Genomic DNA, 18,148 nt, shown 5'->3' with positions numbered 1-18,148 from the left:
AAGACTTCCTGTAAGAGCTGGTGTTCCCCAAGGCAGCAATATTAACTATTAATCTCCAGAAAATATTTTGAAAACCCGTTAAGATTTGTTTTACAAAGATTCTTCTATAAATACTTTTTTTAAATTCCTTGAGCTGCTTAAATTTTTTTTTCATAAGACTTTAACTAAATAATTAAAGGTTTTTTCAAACAAAAAAATAACTCTGGAAATGCAGAAAATCATTCAGCAAATCATTCTGTTATTCCTTCAAGATTTTTTAAAATCGTTAACCACTTTATTACACCAGGTGTTGCTAAGGCAATTACTTCAAATTTTTTATGACATTCTGAATATAATTCATAATCAATTCTTACAACGATTTTTCCACAAGTTTCTGATTTGATTTCACCAGGCCTTATCAGTGAAATTGATCAAGTAAGCAGTTGTCCAAAACTTACAGAAAGACATATCTCTAAGAATTAGTTCCCTTCAAGAATATTTCATGAGATTTCGCAAATAACTTCTGTTAAAATTGCTTCATGCGGCACTTTTCTAGGTATACTGTTTAGAGATTTCAATAAAATACTAGGAAGAACTCCTTTGGAGATGTTGTGCCAGTGATGTGCACAAATTACCTAACGATATTTTTGTAGGTAGCATTCATCTATTTATTTCTTATTTTTTACGACGTTTTTGTACCAGTGTAAAATTGACTCGTGATTAACTCCTCTAACGATTGCTTCGTGGTTAACCCCTCTACCGGCAGCATCATATTTTTATCACAAACAAAATATTTTAATCGCGATATTTTTTTTCCTTTTCGATGATTTGAACCATTTTTTACCAGTTCGATATTGATCATTGGTTACTTGGTTTTGAAGGCATTCCAAAATGTTTTAGGAGATTGACATTCCCCATATATAACAACTTTGGCCGCCATTTTCTTTTATTTAATTTATCAAAAAAAAAAAAACAATATGGACTGAACAATGTCAGGTATTAAGGAGTTTCTTTCTTCCCCTATCTTCTTTCGCCTTCTAACAACTTGTATGCAAGCATTACAAATAGATGGATAAAAGAATAGAGTGCGAGGTACAGACAGATAGATAACGACTGATCATGATTTTTATATATTATTGATCTATGCAAAAATTACTCGAGAAACATCTGAAAATGCCTAAAACTATCTGAGAGAAACTTTAATCCCTGAACAAACTTTTAACTCATTATCTGGAAATATTTTAGGATTAGTTTTAGTGAAATTTTCGTATTTAGATTTTCGTATTTTCTAAAGAAGGGCAAAATCAGAATGAGTATTTGGTAACTTTCAATTCCACCCTTATAGCTTATCTCTTAACAGACACACATGTTTCGACTACCACTTTCAGTCTTCTTCAGTGTCAGTTACCCGTATCCAGTTTTTTTTTTTAATTTCACAGAAGAGCTTGTATTTTGCAAAAAAAAAAGTTTTTTTTAATCATGGATCCTAACTGGATAACTGGAACGCTATTGGAGTATTTTTGAAATGATCTAAGCCATCAAAACTACTCTGAAGTTATGGTCTGTACAAACTAAAAGCTCTACCTCAAGTACAGTTCACTCTTCGTATGCGGTACACATACGTCGATATCCATAGTACCTTTTAGTAATGCAAGTAGGCCTTCGCTGCGTTAGTAAGATATTTTATTGAGTTCAAAAGGCTTACAATACATTTTGAACATAAACGGAGGATCGCTCAATCAAATCATATCGACCCATAAGTTTGCTCAATTACGATTACAAACTCCTATCTAGAATACTTAAATCACGGCTCGAAAAAGTAATGATTGAAAACAATCTGTTGAATCCAAGTCAAAAATGTTCAAACTCGGATAGAAACATCTTCGAAGCCGTACTAGCAATTAAAGATCGAATTGCTGAACTAAACTGTAGAAAGAGACGAGGGAAACTTATCTCATTCGACTTCGATCATGCATTTGATCGTGTAAACACAAATTTCCTCATGGTCGTGATGCGGAACATTCGTTTGAACTCAAATTTCATCCGGCTTTTAGGGAAGATTATGTCCTCCTCACACTCTCGGTTGCTCATAAACGGAAATCTCACATCCAAATTCCCAATCCAGCGCTCAGTCAGACAGGGCGATCCCATAAGTATGCACCTATTTGTCCTCTACCTACATCCCCTCCTAGAAAAACTACGCACTATCTGTAATGATCCAATGGACTTAGTGGTGGCATATGCAGATGATATTTCGATTGTCATAATTGATGATCGTAAACTACCAGTCATCAAACAGGCATTCATAGACTTTGGAAGATGTTCCGGTTCATTATTAAATTTCAGCAAATCATTTGCTGTCAACATAGGACCTCAACGAAATGAAAATGGTCCCATTTGGCCAACTGTTCGAGATTCAGTAAAAATTTTGGGAGTTACATTTTTCAATTCTCAAAAAAAGACAATCGACTTCAACTGGGGCGACACTATAAGAAAAACATCCCGTTTGATGTGGATGTACAAACCAAGAAACCTGACGCTGAAACAGAAAGTGGTAGTGCTGAACACCTTCATTACGTCCAAATTATGGTTCTTAGCCTCTGTAATCAGTATTCCAAACCAAGCTGTTGGAAGACTGACTTCGTACATAGGAAGCTTTATCTGGGAACGTTTTCCAACAAGGGTTCCTATAGAACAACTAACCCAGCCTAAACAAATGGGTGGACTCAATCTTCATCTTCCAATGCATAAATGCAAAGCTCTGTTGGTTGCAAGATTTCTGAAAGAAATTGACCAAATGCCGTTTGCTAGTTCCTATACACAGTACCTGCAGAATCCACCAAATTTCGCTGCCATTCCTGCTCTGTACCCGTGTTTGAAAACAATAGCAAAGCTAGTGCCTTATATTCCTGGAAGACTTCAGGAAAATCCGTCAGCAGCATCACTCCATAGCTTCAACCGGGAACAATTGACAAAACCGAAGGTTATGCAAGAACATCCCAACAAAATTTGGCCCAGAGTTTGGAGTAACATCAGTTTACCAGGACTCACTTCGAGAGAACAATCAGTTTATTATCTGCTTGTGAATGAGAAAATCCCGCATGCTGCATTGCTTCATCGACAAAATAGGATTGCCAGCCCTGTTTGTGAACATTGTCCCAATGTCATCGAAGACTTAGAGCACAAATTCAGTACATGTCAAAAAACAAGGATTTTGTGGGATCATCTTCAAGCTAGATTGGTAGCAATCCAGGGACGAAGAATGACCTTTCATGAATTACGGATACCGGAATTGAAGAATATCAATAGGAGTAGAAGATACCAGGCTCTAAAGACATTTATAGTGTATATAAATTTTGTTTTAGATGCCAATGACCAATTAACGATAGGAGCGTTAGATTTCGTTTTAAACTGTTCGTTTATGTAATATCTGTATGTACCTAAGTGTGTGATTCCAAATAAATGTGTTAAAAAAAAAAAAAAAAAACAGAGACGAATAGAGACATAGAAGTCGGGTTCATACTGGGTACCGCTTCTAGAACTGCAATTGGTCCCTTGGTACTGCAAAATATACCCAAGTTTGACAGATGACAGTACACTCCTCACGGCATTTTAGATTTTGTTCTAAAACCTTATGTGCCATCAAATTTTGGGCAAGTGCAAGGAACATGGAGGTTTTTATTTTGTCTTTGTTTTGAACTTTTTCATTCATATATTAATTACACGATTCCAAACAAAATATATTGTTTGGTACATATTCGCCACGTGACTAGTAAACTTCTCATGTGTCTTACAGTCTATGTCATTCGAAGTACTCTACCATAATATCTACATTAATAACTCATCAGATTTATATGAAGCCGATGTCTAAAATATCGCACAATGAGCTACAGTATGGCCCATTAAAAAATGTGAAAATCATGTTTTATGGTAGTTTTTTTTATATTGAAAATGAAAACATAACAAAAATATTATTCATTGTTAGCAATGTAAATCCTTTTAGACGGCATTGTTTGCTTTGGATACGATTGTTATCTGTTACCCTCTCCTTACTAAAGATGAATTGAAAGTATACCTTTAAGTTTTATCATTCCAAATATGTGGTAGCTAGAGTTGGAAGATTTAGATGTATTACACAGCGCAACAAAAATGACATTTTTGCTTGTCTCAAGGATCAAATTATGTGTCTCTAGTAGATTTGGGGTTGCTGAATCTGATGCCGTTCCCAGCACGTCACAATTTTTAGCTACAGGTCGCCAAAGTTGTATAAAACATTGGTTTTATTGATGTTTACCTAAATTTTGAAGTATATTTAATCAAACTTTTTTGTGATCTTATCCAGCAAGCATGCAAAGGAAGACTTAAACTTTTGTTTTAGATATATTTTGGTTGAAATTACCCGATTAAATTTAGATTAAACCGATTTTTTCCACATGCTTGCAGTCTCCATACAAAATTCTTCGTTTCTCTTATATGGCAAAATACAATACTTTTCTAAGCCATCTAAAAATAAATAAATTTTTCGCATCAAAAGTATTATAAACATTGATGATAAGTATTGTTATAGACGTAAAGTTTGAATTCTGTGGCAAATAAAGCAAATTAATAGGGTTCTAAAGCCCTGTCTCAATTTTTGTACCAAACGCTTACGTTTAGGCCGGAAACACATGTTTACACAATTTTTAAATGATTTTTGTTTGTTTAAGCCCGAAAAACAATTTTTGAGATTTTGTCATACCCCTTGGTTTAAACTCAAATATTGGATATATTTTGTTTTCCGTGTCCCTTCCGAAATGTCAGATAGGAACAATCGCAGTGGTGAAACTAAAACCCCTGTGGCATTTTTGTCGACAAAGTGAACGTCAAACATGGTCAAAAGTGTCAAGGTTCATATTTGGAATAATTTTTAAAATTAAGGTTTAAATATGTTATAGCCGTTATTTGAGCTGGAAAAATTGCTAAAGTGGTTGAAAGAACATGCTCTTTCATATTGTCAAATAAAAACAAGAATTCATTCAAAAAATTTAGGACCCGATTGCCTTACAAGCTGGCAAACTTGCATGCAAGTTAGCTGAAAAAGTCAATTTTTGCATTTTCAACAACCAATATCTCAAAAACTAGACGTGCTACGATATTTCTGTAAATGGCAATGGATTCAGCAGCCCTTAATTCAGTAAATAGAGGTATTTTGATGCTGGAGACAAAAACGTGTTCCGCAGTGTTATTGTTCGAACGAATAGAATGCATTAGCATTCATTTTCCGTGCATTCATACATGCTGATTAAAATTATTTGAGCGTGTATGTATGATTCCAGTTTAAACCTAAGATAAGATCGGACACCTGGCTTCTTTTAGTTGTTCTTTTTTTCATCCATGAGCCCAGTTGTGAATTTTGCACCCTTGCGTGTTACGTAAAAACAGTGTTGCCATTTGTATGGAAGACGGTACACTATTTCACAAAAAATATTCCTAATTATTATTTATTTCTTAATTGTATTGATTAGGTGAATTATAGTGTATTCTTCTTCTTGGCATTACGTCCTCACTGGGACAGAGCCTGCTTCTCAGCTTAGTGTTCAATTAACTGAGAGCTTTTATTGCCAAAGTGGTAATTTTTGCATACGTATATCGTGTGTCAGGTGCGATAATACTTTATGCCCAGGGAAAGGAAATTTCCTGGACCGACCGAAAATCGAACCCAGACACCTTCAACATGGCTTTGCTGTGTAGCCGCGGACACTAAAATTTGTTTTCACTTCGAATAATTTCAATCGATTCAATTTTTCATATATTTACTTTAGAAATATTTATAGGGCCTTCCTTAGCCAAGTGGTTAGAGTCCACGGCTACAAAACAAAGCCATGCTGAAGGGTTCTGGGTTCGATTCCCGGTCGGTCCAGGATCGTTTCGTAATCGAAATTTTCCTGACTTCCCTGAGCATAGAGTATCATCTTATCTGCCACACGATATACGAATGCGAAAATGACAGCTTTGGCATAGAAAGCTCATAATTAATAACTGTGAAAGTGTTCGGTGAGCACTAAGCTGAGAAGTAGGCTCTGTCCTAGTGAGGACGTTATGCCAAAAAGAAGAAGAAAAAGGCATATCTATCAAAGGCAAAAGTTTTGTCACTTCGCCTTGTGACTCCTTCTCCTGGAAATGTTACTATTACTTGTAGTTTTGCAACATACTGTTTCAATTTTTTTATTCATTCCGATCTGATTTCGTTTCACTTTTTTGTTAGGTTTACATCAGTCGGCTATGAACTTTTATGCATAACCGCAAAAAAATAACGACCCAATATAGTAATCCGGCAACACGGTCAAACCCAAAACAAACGCATCCGATGGTAACTTTCCACTCGCAGCTACACACTCGCAGACATCAAATTCAACCAATCAGCGACTGGATTCAGTTTTATTCCCAGTTGTCCTATCTTTATCTTAGGTTTAAACTACATAATAAACAAATTACATTGAGTGTCTATGACGGATGGCTGACAAGTAGAAAACGTCATGACGCGTGAATAAAAACCAAGATTTCAGTTTTGAGAATATTGTTATGGCTAACGGTTGTGTCGTAGCTTTCGGGTTCAATCATTCGGCTGATGCTGGAATCAGCCGATTGATGTGATTCACGGATAATACAAAATATATATCATTATTTGTTAACATTTGTGGTGGAAGCTATTGAAACGTCAACGATATTGTGGGATTCTTCGCAAGCCTTGTCTCGAACATTCGCTTATGTCAAATGATAGAACAAATGTATACTTGGAGCGTTAACTTATTTTAACATTAACGGCTCATTCTGGAAAGCTGTGATTGATCCTCATTAGGGTGCGGCTTATTTTTCAAAAGTTCTCAAAACTAAAAATTCGTGTGCTCTACTGAATTCAAATCAAATTAAAAGAGAAACCTCAAAATCTGAGCCAAAAATATTAACATTTAGAGGTGGCGCAAGCGTGTTGAAGGTGAATTTTCAAGTTATAAAAAATGACCTGCAGTTAAGTAAACATAACTTTGTTATTTTTCAACCGATTTCAAAACTTTGAGCACCATTTTCTTTCAAATTAAATTCATAAAAATTTTGTAGAACATCGAATTTGTCTAAAATCAAAACTTGTCTTAGTTAAAAATACTTTTATCCAAATTTTTCTTCATTTTGATAAAAAATCATTTTTGTTTGACCATATCTTCATTAAAACTCAATCGATTTCAAATCTTTTTACATACTTTTGAAGCAAATTTATTTGTTTTCAAACCGTACATTCAATATTTTTTTCTTAAAAATATTTTTGACTTAGGTATTCAACAAAAACATGATTTTTCAATGAAAAAATCATATTTCTTTAGATTATTTAAGTTTTTTTTGCCGAAAATAGCATTTTTTCTATAAAACTTATATGTAAAGCATCTTGCCTTAATTACGAGTTGAATAGTGCATATATTTTTTAACATAGGCAAACATAATTTTGTTTCATAATTATTCAAAAATTGTTGCAAAGTCCTTCCCAAAGGTTTAACAAATGAGAAAAAATCAGTTTCAGCTTAAGAGACAATATTTAACTGCAAAAATTTGACAAAACTGGCATTTTTCGTTACAAAATTATGTTTTTGTGCAGTTTTTGTTGAATACCTAAGTCAAAAATATTTTAAAATAAATAACTTGGTCAAGACAATTTTTTTAGTGAAATGTGATATATGAAAGGTTTGAAAACAATTAAATAAGCTTCAAAAGTATATAAAAAGATTTGGAATCGGTTGAGTAATCATGAAGTTATGGACAAACAAAGTTGAAATTTTTTGTAAAATGAGGAAAAATTTGGAATACATTACTTTTAACTAAAACTTGTTTTGATTTTAGACAAATTTGGTGTTCAACAAAGTTTTTGATTTAATTTTGAAGGTATTGATGCTAAAAGTTTTAAAATCGGTTGAAAAATAACAAAGTTATGTGTACTTCACTGAAGGTCATTTTTTATAACCTGAAAATTCAACTTCAAGACACTCGCGCCACCTCTAAATGTTAATATTTTTGGGTCAGATTTTGATGTTTTTCTTTTAATATGATTTAAATTCAGTAGAGCACACGAATTTTTGGTTTTGAGAACTTTTGAAAAATAAGCCGCACCCTAATCCTCATATAAGTGTAATATGCGACTCTGTTTTGAACAAACTTTCGAATGCATCTCTGGACGCTCGCTTAAACAACTCAGACGAATTTCCAGGGATAATTTCGAACTATTAATTACTGAAAAAATAATGCATAATCGAGGAAATTCTTGGAACATTACCGAAAGAATCGTAATTCCTGTAAGAGTTTGAGAAGAAAAACAAAGAAATTTGATTGATTAACTCGTTGTGCGTGATTAAGATGAACATATCTATATAAATAAAAATGGAATGGTGTTTGTATGTCACGAAATGGCTTATGAACGGGTCAGCGGATTTGGATGATTCTTTCTCCATTTTGTTCGTCAAGGGTTCCGACGTGTTTGCGTGTATAAAAGTTCCATGATATTCACCAGGAATGTCGGAAAAATGAGAGTGAACGGAACTGTCATTTTGTATGGGACGATTCGTAGCGGTTTTCAACAGCCTACTTGATGGCAAGACGAAGTTTGCCGGGACCACTAGTTATAAATGAAATTATGAATTTCTTAAAGTAACGAGCTGTAAAGAATTTTTTTTTTGCAACGCCCCTTTAGTATATCAGAAACCATATCGAGTTGCATAAAGTGTGTACGGAATCAAATTACGACACACACAAATATTTGGACCAACTTTTTTTGCATGGCAGTTGGCTTACGTCTAAAAAACATTTTTTTGTGTTTTCATAGATTTTGTCACACCCCTTGGCTTAAACTCAAATTTTGGGTATATTTTGTTTTCCGTGTCCCTTCCGAAATGTCAGATAGGAACAACCCCAGTGTTAAAACTAAAACCTCTGTGGTGTTTTTGTTGACTAAGCGAACGTCAAACATGATCACAAATGTCATGGTTCATTTATGGACACAATTAAATTAAAGTTTAAACATGATATAGCCGTTATTTGAGCGGGAAAAATTTCTAAAGTAGTTGAAGTAACATGCTCTTTCGTGTTGTTAAATAAAAACAAGATTTTATCGAAAATTTTAGGACCCAATTGGCCGCAGTTCCGGTGCGTTCGGGGAGTTACGATGCTTTGGCACGAAATTGACCTTCTTATCCTTGTACCACTCCAAAACCTCTTTCGAGTAATGGTACGAGGCCAAACCAGGCCAGAAAATCGTAGGACCATCGTGTGACCTCAGCAAAGGAAGTATCAATTTAGGAGTGGGGAGTTTAGATTATCTCCGGGAATGGAATCACCCTCCACGCTATGCACGCACTACTTACCTACTCAAGTGCCAGATCACAAGTGATAGAAATAATGCAAGTCTGCAGGTGACAGTTGCTCTTCACTCAGGAAACCGATTGCTGTGATCAATCCTATTGCCATACTTCAACGCAGTGGACTCTATATCTCACATTCTCCTTCTACTCCAAAGAAATTGCCGTTAAATTTCGAAAAATGACCTTTTTTCATTCAATGATAGTTGAATGTTTTGATAAAATTCCTCTTGGTGAATTTTCATACTTATTACAATATATTGCATTGAAATGAATTTGAAGAATCTTTCATTTAGTTTGGTCATCAATTCTTTCTAAATTTGTTTGAATTCCAGTTTTCTTTATCTCACCAATCATCTCATCGGTAGATATTACGAAATTTTCATTATAGATTTTCATTTTTTCCTAGGTAATTTTCATTTTATATTTTCACAATTTTCTAGGTAATTTTCCTATTCTAATATTTTGAACTTCTTTTAGTACGAGTAAAATATAATTATCAAATTTTCACTGTGTAACTTGCTGATATTATCGTTATGATATTTATTACCGTTACTGACTTGCTGATAAATGGATAGGTACCGTCCTCCATCGAAACGAACCATAAGCTCTAGGCTCTTAATCTTAAATTTTACCAAATAAAACAACGTGAAAGTCGAGTCTCGCTTCTTGAAAACGGATATTGCCGGCTCTATTCCGCCATGGCAAACAATCTTTTGTAAGTTTCCGATCTGACATTTGCACCAAGCAACACACTTTAAGCTTTTCCACTGCTGAGAGTTGTTTTCTTCCACGGCAAACAACATACTGAAATCTATTCGGGAGCGGACATTGCCGGCAATAATCTTCGCCTACGGCAAACAACACGCTGTAATATTTTCGGTAGCGGACATTGCCGGGAGTACTTCTCTCCCGCGACAAACAAAACGCTGCGAGCTTCTCGTGAGCGGACATTGCCGGGAGTAATCTTCTTCTATGACAAACAACACGCTGGAAGCTTTCTGGCAGCGGACATTGCCGGAAGAAGTAATCTCTCACAGCATACAACACGCTGGAAGATTTTCAGTAGCGGACATTGCCGGGAGTATTCCTCTCCCACGACAAAAAACACGCTGTTAGCTTCTCGGGAGCGGACATTGCCTGGAGGAATCCTCTCATACGGCAAGCAACACACTGTATGCTTTCGGGCTGCGGACATTGCCGGGAGAAGTCTTCTCTCACTGAAAACAACACCCTGTAAGCCGTTCGATCTGACATTTGCACAAAGCAAAACAAAAAGATCGACTACACCTGCTGAAAATTTCAGTGCACCATTGCAGACTCTTGATACAGTAAGCATCTTGAAATGATTCCAAGCCATGATGATTATATGAACAATTTCTCTAGAAGTAGCCATTTTCGAATTATATCGAGTTTAATGCAAAAAATATTAATTAAATATTAAAATAGGCCATTTTAATTAGTTATTCGTGATTCTCCATCAAAGAAAATAAGTAAGTAAGTACTCTCGAAAACGTGTTATTATTAATGGAGAAACGCGAATAACTTATGAAAATGGCCTATTTTAATATTTAAACAATATTTTTGCATTAAACTCGATATAATTCGAAAATGACTGCTTCTAGATAAATTATTTATATAATCATCATGGCTTAGAATCATTTCAAGGTGCTTACTGTATCATCAGAACGTATTTATTTTGACAAAAAAAAATCAAAATTTTGAAAATCGACTTAGAAAATTTTTTTTCCATAATGAATCTTTGTCCCAAACATCTTCTTACTAACTACTGAAAAGCTAAACATTAAAGTATAATTGGATAAAAAAGACAAATTGATGTGAAGTTTTAGCTTAGCTTAGCTTAACTTAGCTTAGACTGACTACACACATCAATGGTTCCTATTCCGTGATTGACCGAAGTAAGCGAAAATGCACAAAGAATCAACTAGAAGTTCGGCTGGGATTGGCCATAATCTTCTTTAGTGTGCATAATTCAGTGCCTCTATTTATATATGGTCAATAACGGCGCCGGCCACGTCCTTGCAGTCAGGTGGGATTGGGGGAAGGAATGTTAGTGTGTAACCTTTGCTATTAGGAGACCGTGTTTGCCTTTGCATCTCCACCAAAGTTACTAATGTTGTTAATGGGGAGGATCGTTGGGTCACAGGATTCACTTTTATAAGCGATTAGACCATGATAAATAATTATTTGTGAGATATGAACATGCTTGTATGTAAATATAATATTTTCATTTGATATAAACAATATCACGTGATTATTGAGCTGAAATCGAATTCAAGTTAACTTCTGCGTCGATGAGTCCTCTCATGGCGTAGGGATAACGCGCCCTAACTAGAGATCAGGGAGTCGTGAGTTCGATTCTCACTGAGAAGACGTGTAACTTTTTCGCAAAAACTTCACATCAATTTGTCAATTTAATCCAACTGCAAAGTATATGTAATGTTCAGCTTTTCAGTAGTTGTTAAACTTCCACTCGGATGGTTAGCCGTAAACCCACGATTCACAATTAAAAACAAATCTTTTTACTATCAAGATTCTAGGGTGAAAATTTAGTTCTGTGACTGACCGATTTGACATGTAATCCGTCTTTTCAAGGTACGCGGGCAAAATTTCTTTGCGCCGCTGCTGCTCTTCCGACTCCATCTTCACAACGAATACACATCTGCTAGTGAAACTAACACAGCGTAAACAAATACATGTTGAACAAAATACACCCAAAATTTCAATAGAAAATACCCAACAGGTAAAAAGTGACAGCCATTTAAAAGTGGTGCCATCTGATTTCGTACATCCTTTACAGTATGTTTCTTTTTCAATTTTCGAATATTGTTGTGTAATGAGTCATTACGATTCTCAAATTAGTTACTGTGGAGTTTAGATAATTTACGAGAAAGGAATCACCCTCCACGTGATGCTCACACAACTTACGCAGCCAAGTATCGAATCACAACAGAGGCAAAGTGTGAATGCATCTAGTATGCAAGTGACAGTATTCTGTTGGTCATGGATACCAACATTGACAATATGACAGTCCGCATCACAGAAGTACGTCTAAAACCGATTGCTGTGATCAACCCTCATGCCACTTATCAACGCAGTGGATTCTGTATCCCACAGTTACGTAATGGGTTTGGGTTGTGTAATTAGTCATAACGCAACTGAAATCAGTGTGCTTTTACTTTACATCTCACACGAAATCAGTTGCGTAATGATTATTACGCAAGGCATTTTCATTACACACTGTTTTGGGTTGGGTAATGGATCATAACTCAAAGATTTTCAGAAATTGTGAAATAATGGCCAATGCATCCTGATATTATTTCTGATTTCCTCCCTTCAACGAAATTGAAAAAAATGTTGTACGCATCTCGTTGCAGAACTCGATTTTTACAGCACTCGTCGTAAGCCATTTCTACAGCACTTACCGAGTACAACATAAAAACTGAAAATGAAATAAAGTCATGTCCAAAGAATTTTTTCAGTTACGTTAAAACTAAACTCAAATCGTGCAACTTTCCATCAACAATGACTTTGGATGAAAAAGTAGGAAATAATTCTGAAGATATATGCAATCTTTTCGCAAAATTCTTTCAAGAAAATTATACAACATTTTCGGAAAACGATCGAGATTATTCTTACTTTTCACATTTTGCTGACATTCCGAGTGATGTTGGCGTTAATTCTATAAATGTTCAAGACATTTTGTATGGTCTTAAAAATTTGGACGCCACTAAAGGATCAGGGCCAGATGAAATTCCACCCGGATTCATAAAAAACTTAGCAACTGAACTCACAACTCCATTATTTTGGTTATTCAATATGTCTCTTCAAACTGGCAATTTCCAAAGGTATGGAAAAAATCATTCCTCATACCAATATATAAATCTGGTAAGAAATCGGACATTCGAAATTATCGCGGTATTGCTATTATGTCATGTACTCCAAAACTTTTCGAGTCAATTGTAAACAAAAATATGTTTGCCCAAATAAAAAATCGTATAACAAACGCTCAACACGGCTTTTTTAAAGGTCGTTCGACCACTACGAACCTTCTGGAATTTGTAAGTTACTCACTGAGTGCAATGGATAAAGGTTACTTCGTAGAAGCTCTTTACACTGACTTTAGTAAAGCATTTGATAAACTTGACATTCCAATGTTGACTTTCAAGCTTGAAAAAATGGGAATCGAAATGAGTCTCCTTAAGTGGATCAAGTCCTATTTAAACGACCGTCAGCAAATAGTAAAATTCAATGGGAAAAGATCAAATCCAATATATTTTTCATTTGGAGTACCTCAAGGCTCACACTTAGGCCCTCTTCTTTTTATTTTATATGTTAATGACGTTTCTTATATTCTAAACAAACTGAGGGTCCTTATATATGCTGACGACATGAAGCTATTTTTAGAAATAAAGAATGATGACGATCATAATGTTTTTAAGAATGAGATACAAATTTTCTACACGTGGTGCTGCAAAAGTTTATTGGAATTGAATATAAAGAAATGTAACCTCATAAGTTATAGCAGAAAACGAACCACACCAAATATGTCTATTGTTTTAGGAAACGAACATGTAAATAAATGTGATAAAATAAGAGACTTAGGAGTTATCTTAGACTCAAAACTATCATTTGTAGATCACTATAATGCAATAATTCATAGAGCAGGAAATATGCTCAATTTCATAAAATGATTTGGCCAACACTTTCGTGATCCTTACACATTAAAAATACTTTATGTTGCATATGTAAGATCAATATTAGAATATTGTAGTATTGTTTGGTCACCTTACACAAAAAAACATGAAGAACGCATAGAATCGATACAAAAGCAGTTTTTATTATACGCATTACGTAATTTAGGCGTAATTTAGTGATCAATCGAAATCGTTAAACCACCAAAGAGACATCTAAGGTAGTTGGGCATTATAAATTTTCAAAGATATTTATGGAAAAAGTTTGCTAAAACGAGTCTTGAAATTGTGAACTTTTGAACAGCAGAAATTGAAACATTTTGCGTGAAATGTTTCCCATACAATGTAGAGTGTCCGGAATTTGAAGCTGTCCGTAATATGAATCAAAACGGTACTTTCAAAACTGAATTTTTATACTCCAACTCGTCACTTGCGCAATCGTTACTTGTTCACAGTAGGTCATCATCGCACGAATTACGCTAAATTTAGTCCGTTGAATCAGATGATGGCTATATATAATCAGCATTGTGAAATGATTGATGTTAACATGTCTCGAACAAAACTGAAAAAATACTTTTTTGATATACAAAACAATAGTAACTGAGGAATGTATTATGAATCGAGTATACTCAACAAATTTATAATATATAAACACATTAAGAACACAATGTAATTTAGAATGGTCTACAAAATGCTTGACGTCAAAATAAATAAATAAATTATCCAACTCGGCAAGCCTCGTTGAATAAATGTACGACTTGTGCTGCAACTTGTTGCTTAAATTACTAATCTGAATTGCTTATTAGATGATCCCTGGAAACAACATTTCAAGCACTTTTACATTCATTAAAACCGTTCGCTGCGTCAAAAATCTCGTTAGAATTAGAAATTACTTCCTTCTTGAATAACAACTTATGAGTTTATGAAGCAAATACCAATCACAGCTTGATGCACAATTTCCTCTCCATGATTGAAAGTTCCAGATATAGCACAATACAGTGCGAAAAAAAAAATCCAATATGACCGCTCTGAACATCGGCGGATGCTTTCAATTAGTAACGAACCACAAGCTAATAAAAGTCCCTTCTCCACCACTGTGCCTCCCTGCCACCACCTCAAAGTTAGTCGCTAATAGCTTTTTTTTTCTTGTTCTCTTCCGCAGGCATTCCAATAGTGTACATCCTGGCAACAGTTCCGGCAATGATGCCATGGGAGAAGGAGTACCGCTTTCTCTCGTGGTGCCATCTGGTCGGTTCTGTTGCGCCCTGGTGCGGTAGCTTTGTGTACCATCTCTTCATGAATCTGGAACTGGGCGAGAGCGCGTACTACCGGTTACTGCAGCTCGATATGCTCGGCATTTGGATTAGTCAAAGTTTCGGTAAGTAAACACCGCCCACTTCCCTTTTTCTCTTGGGCAACATTGCCGTCGTGAGATGGTTGCGTTTTGGAAGGACCGAACCAAAGACGAAATAAAGACATAGTAGTCGGGCTCAGAATGGGTACCACTTCTAGTACTACACTCTTCAAAGATCTTCTAGCCCGCTAATTCGCATTTTAAGGCTTATATAACCATTTACATTTGAAATTGTTTATCGGCATATCGGTCTATTTTGCTCGAAGTAAGAGGGAGCATGGAGAAGAAAGCAATGAATACTAGATGGATAGGTACCGTAAGGGAACGGCGAGAGAAATTGGATTAGATGTTGAAGAGGGCATACCATATGAAACAGTATTACCAGGTCCGTCCCACTCGGGCTCAGATTAGGTACCACTTCTAGTACTGCATTTGGTCCCTCGGTAGTGCAAAAGGTACCCAAGTTTGACAGATCGCAGAACACTTTTCACGGCATTCTAGATTACCTTATGAGCCATAAAATTTTGGGCAACTGCAAGGGACATGGGGGTCTTTAATTTGTCTTTGGTATTACTTGAAACGTCACTTCCTTGTGGCTAACGTCCCCTATGGGAACGGCTTGGGTGTGTTTTGAGAATGACACTACCAAGACAGCCTGTCTTGGTAGTGTCATTCTCAAAACACACCCAAGCCGTTCCCATAGGGGACGTTAGCCACAAGGAAGTGACGTTTCAAGTAATACTGTTTCATATGGTATGCCCTCTTCAACATCTAATCCAATTTCTCTCGCCGTTCCCTTACGGTACCCATCCATCTAGTATTCACTGCTTTCTTCTCCATGCTCCCTCTTACTTCGAGCAAAATAGACCGATATGCCGATAAACAATTTCAAATAAAATCATCACGGTCGATACCTTTGTATGTAAAATAACCATTTACAGCTAATATAAGGCATGTCAGCCCTATTATAGCATTATATTGGCACGCAGGGTAAGCTAAAGTGCTATTTAGTTTAGTTAAGTCGGTACCCAAGTTTGACAGATCGTCCTTTTGTGTAATCATTCTAGATCTTGATCTATTACCTTACCAGCAACTGACATGAACGTCTTTATTTTGTCTTTGGCCGAACACTGACGGTGGACTCGGACGGAGCTTTCAAAAGCGCCGAAAGGCAACGACCACACACCGCACAGAGGGCTCTTCAAACATTGCATTGGAAACCGCTCGCCCTCCACCTTGCGGAAAACATTGCAATGTTTGAAGAGCTCAATTCCGCAATCCAATCGCTAAGCTAACACTTCCCATCTCACATCAGCTCACAATGGACAGTGGTTCCATGTGTTCTACGAAGCGGTCATGAACCAATGAAAAATATTCGTCATAAGTTGCCAAGCCAATTATATATTGACTACCAAAGGTACTGTAAAATTTTGTTTGCATTTATATTTTTTCAAAAATCTGTTCTGCAATTTCTTCGCGTATTTCAAAGGCAGTTATCTTTATTTTAATCTTTCAAATAGAACATACGTATCGTATTTTACCGTGTCCAGTTTCTCGTATTCTAGAAAAATTGGATGGGTAATGATGAACACTATTAGCGCTATGAATGTTCGCTCGAAAACTGGCTCTCTCATTTCATTAGCATTTTCAGTTTACTTTAAAATGGTAAACATCAAGTATCATCTGTAGACAAATTCTCAAATATAACTGGGATCGGTGACCCAATGGCAACTACTTCTGCTTACTAAAAGCATGTCATGTGTTCAGTTTTGTCTAAAAGCCAGAAATTAGTTTAATTAATTTATTTATTTATGAAATCTGTAATGATTACTGAACTCTAATAGATAAAATGCAACGAAATTTTTTAAAGAAACCTTTGAAAAGTTGTGTTGATAATTACGTTAACCAATCTAGTTATTTTAGAAATCTTGGATTTTTGTAATTAAACTTCAGTTTAAATCTATATAAATAAAAATGAACTGGTGTTTGTATATCACGGAATGGCTTGCGAACGGATGCACGGATTGATGTAAGTTTTTTACAGTTGCACACGAAAAGGGATGCGACGTGATGGTGCGAGGAAAAAGTTTGGGAAGATCTCCGGAATATTCAGAAAAAAAACGGGACTAGAATAATGTGTCATTTTGTATGGGGTATTACATGACGTTTCACAACAGCCTACTTGAGGGCAAGACGAAGTTTGTCGGGACCACTAGTTTAATTAATGTAATGAAAGGAGCAGTTGTAAGAAATCAATAACAGAATACTGGCTCATTTTACGTACTCCGATAAATTATAACGAAATCTCAATAGTTTAACAGTTTTGTAACCATGTATACCGTAAAACACTAAGGTTTTTTTAACACGTGGAATACGTGCCGTACAAAAAAAAATCGCGAAAAAAAACCGTGCTAATTCCGGAATTTGTGTAAAATAAACCGTTGTAATTTTGGAAAACGTGTAAAAAGAACCGTAATAGTTCTGAAATCCGTGTAAATACGAAAAAAGCCGTGTTAATTCCGAATTCCTTGCAAAAAAAGAGTACCGTGTAAATTTCGAAAGACGTGCAAAAAACCCGTGTAAAAAAACTTTAGTGTATAGCCACCCTGTCGTCCTGCTTAGTCGCGCTTAGTCGACGACTAAGAAGCTTTTCTCAGACTTTCTATTAACGCCCTTTGGGACATCAGTTGAAAATTCAAGCTGTATCATCGACCTAAATTAATTTA

The 18,148-nt window shown here is 35.6% G+C and overlaps 1 protein-coding gene across 3 annotated transcripts in view; it reads left to right on the top strand.

The window, feature by feature from the left end:
• LOC5576693 (progestin and adipoQ receptor family member 4) overlaps positions 1 to 18,148 on the top strand; it is a 213,043-nt gene that overhangs the window by 140,201 nt on the left and 54,694 nt on the right. For all 3 annotated transcript variants that reach the window (XM_021839053.1, XM_021839054.1, XM_021839055.1), the window contains one exon: positions 15,231 to 15,446. In XM_021839053.1, the coding sequence (XP_021694745.1) occupies positions 15,231 to 15,446 (216 nt within the window). The remainder of the gene's footprint in view (positions 1 to 15,230; positions 15,447 to 18,148) is intronic.

Source organism: Aedes aegypti, chromosome 1 (genome assembly GCF_002204515.2).
Source record: "Aedes aegypti strain LVP_AGWG chromosome 1, AaegL5.0 Primary Assembly, whole genome shotgun sequence".
Taxonomy (NCBI): Eukaryota; Metazoa; Arthropoda; class Insecta; order Diptera; family Culicidae; genus Aedes; species Aedes aegypti.
This window is presented reverse-complemented; position numbering and strand designations above follow the sequence as displayed.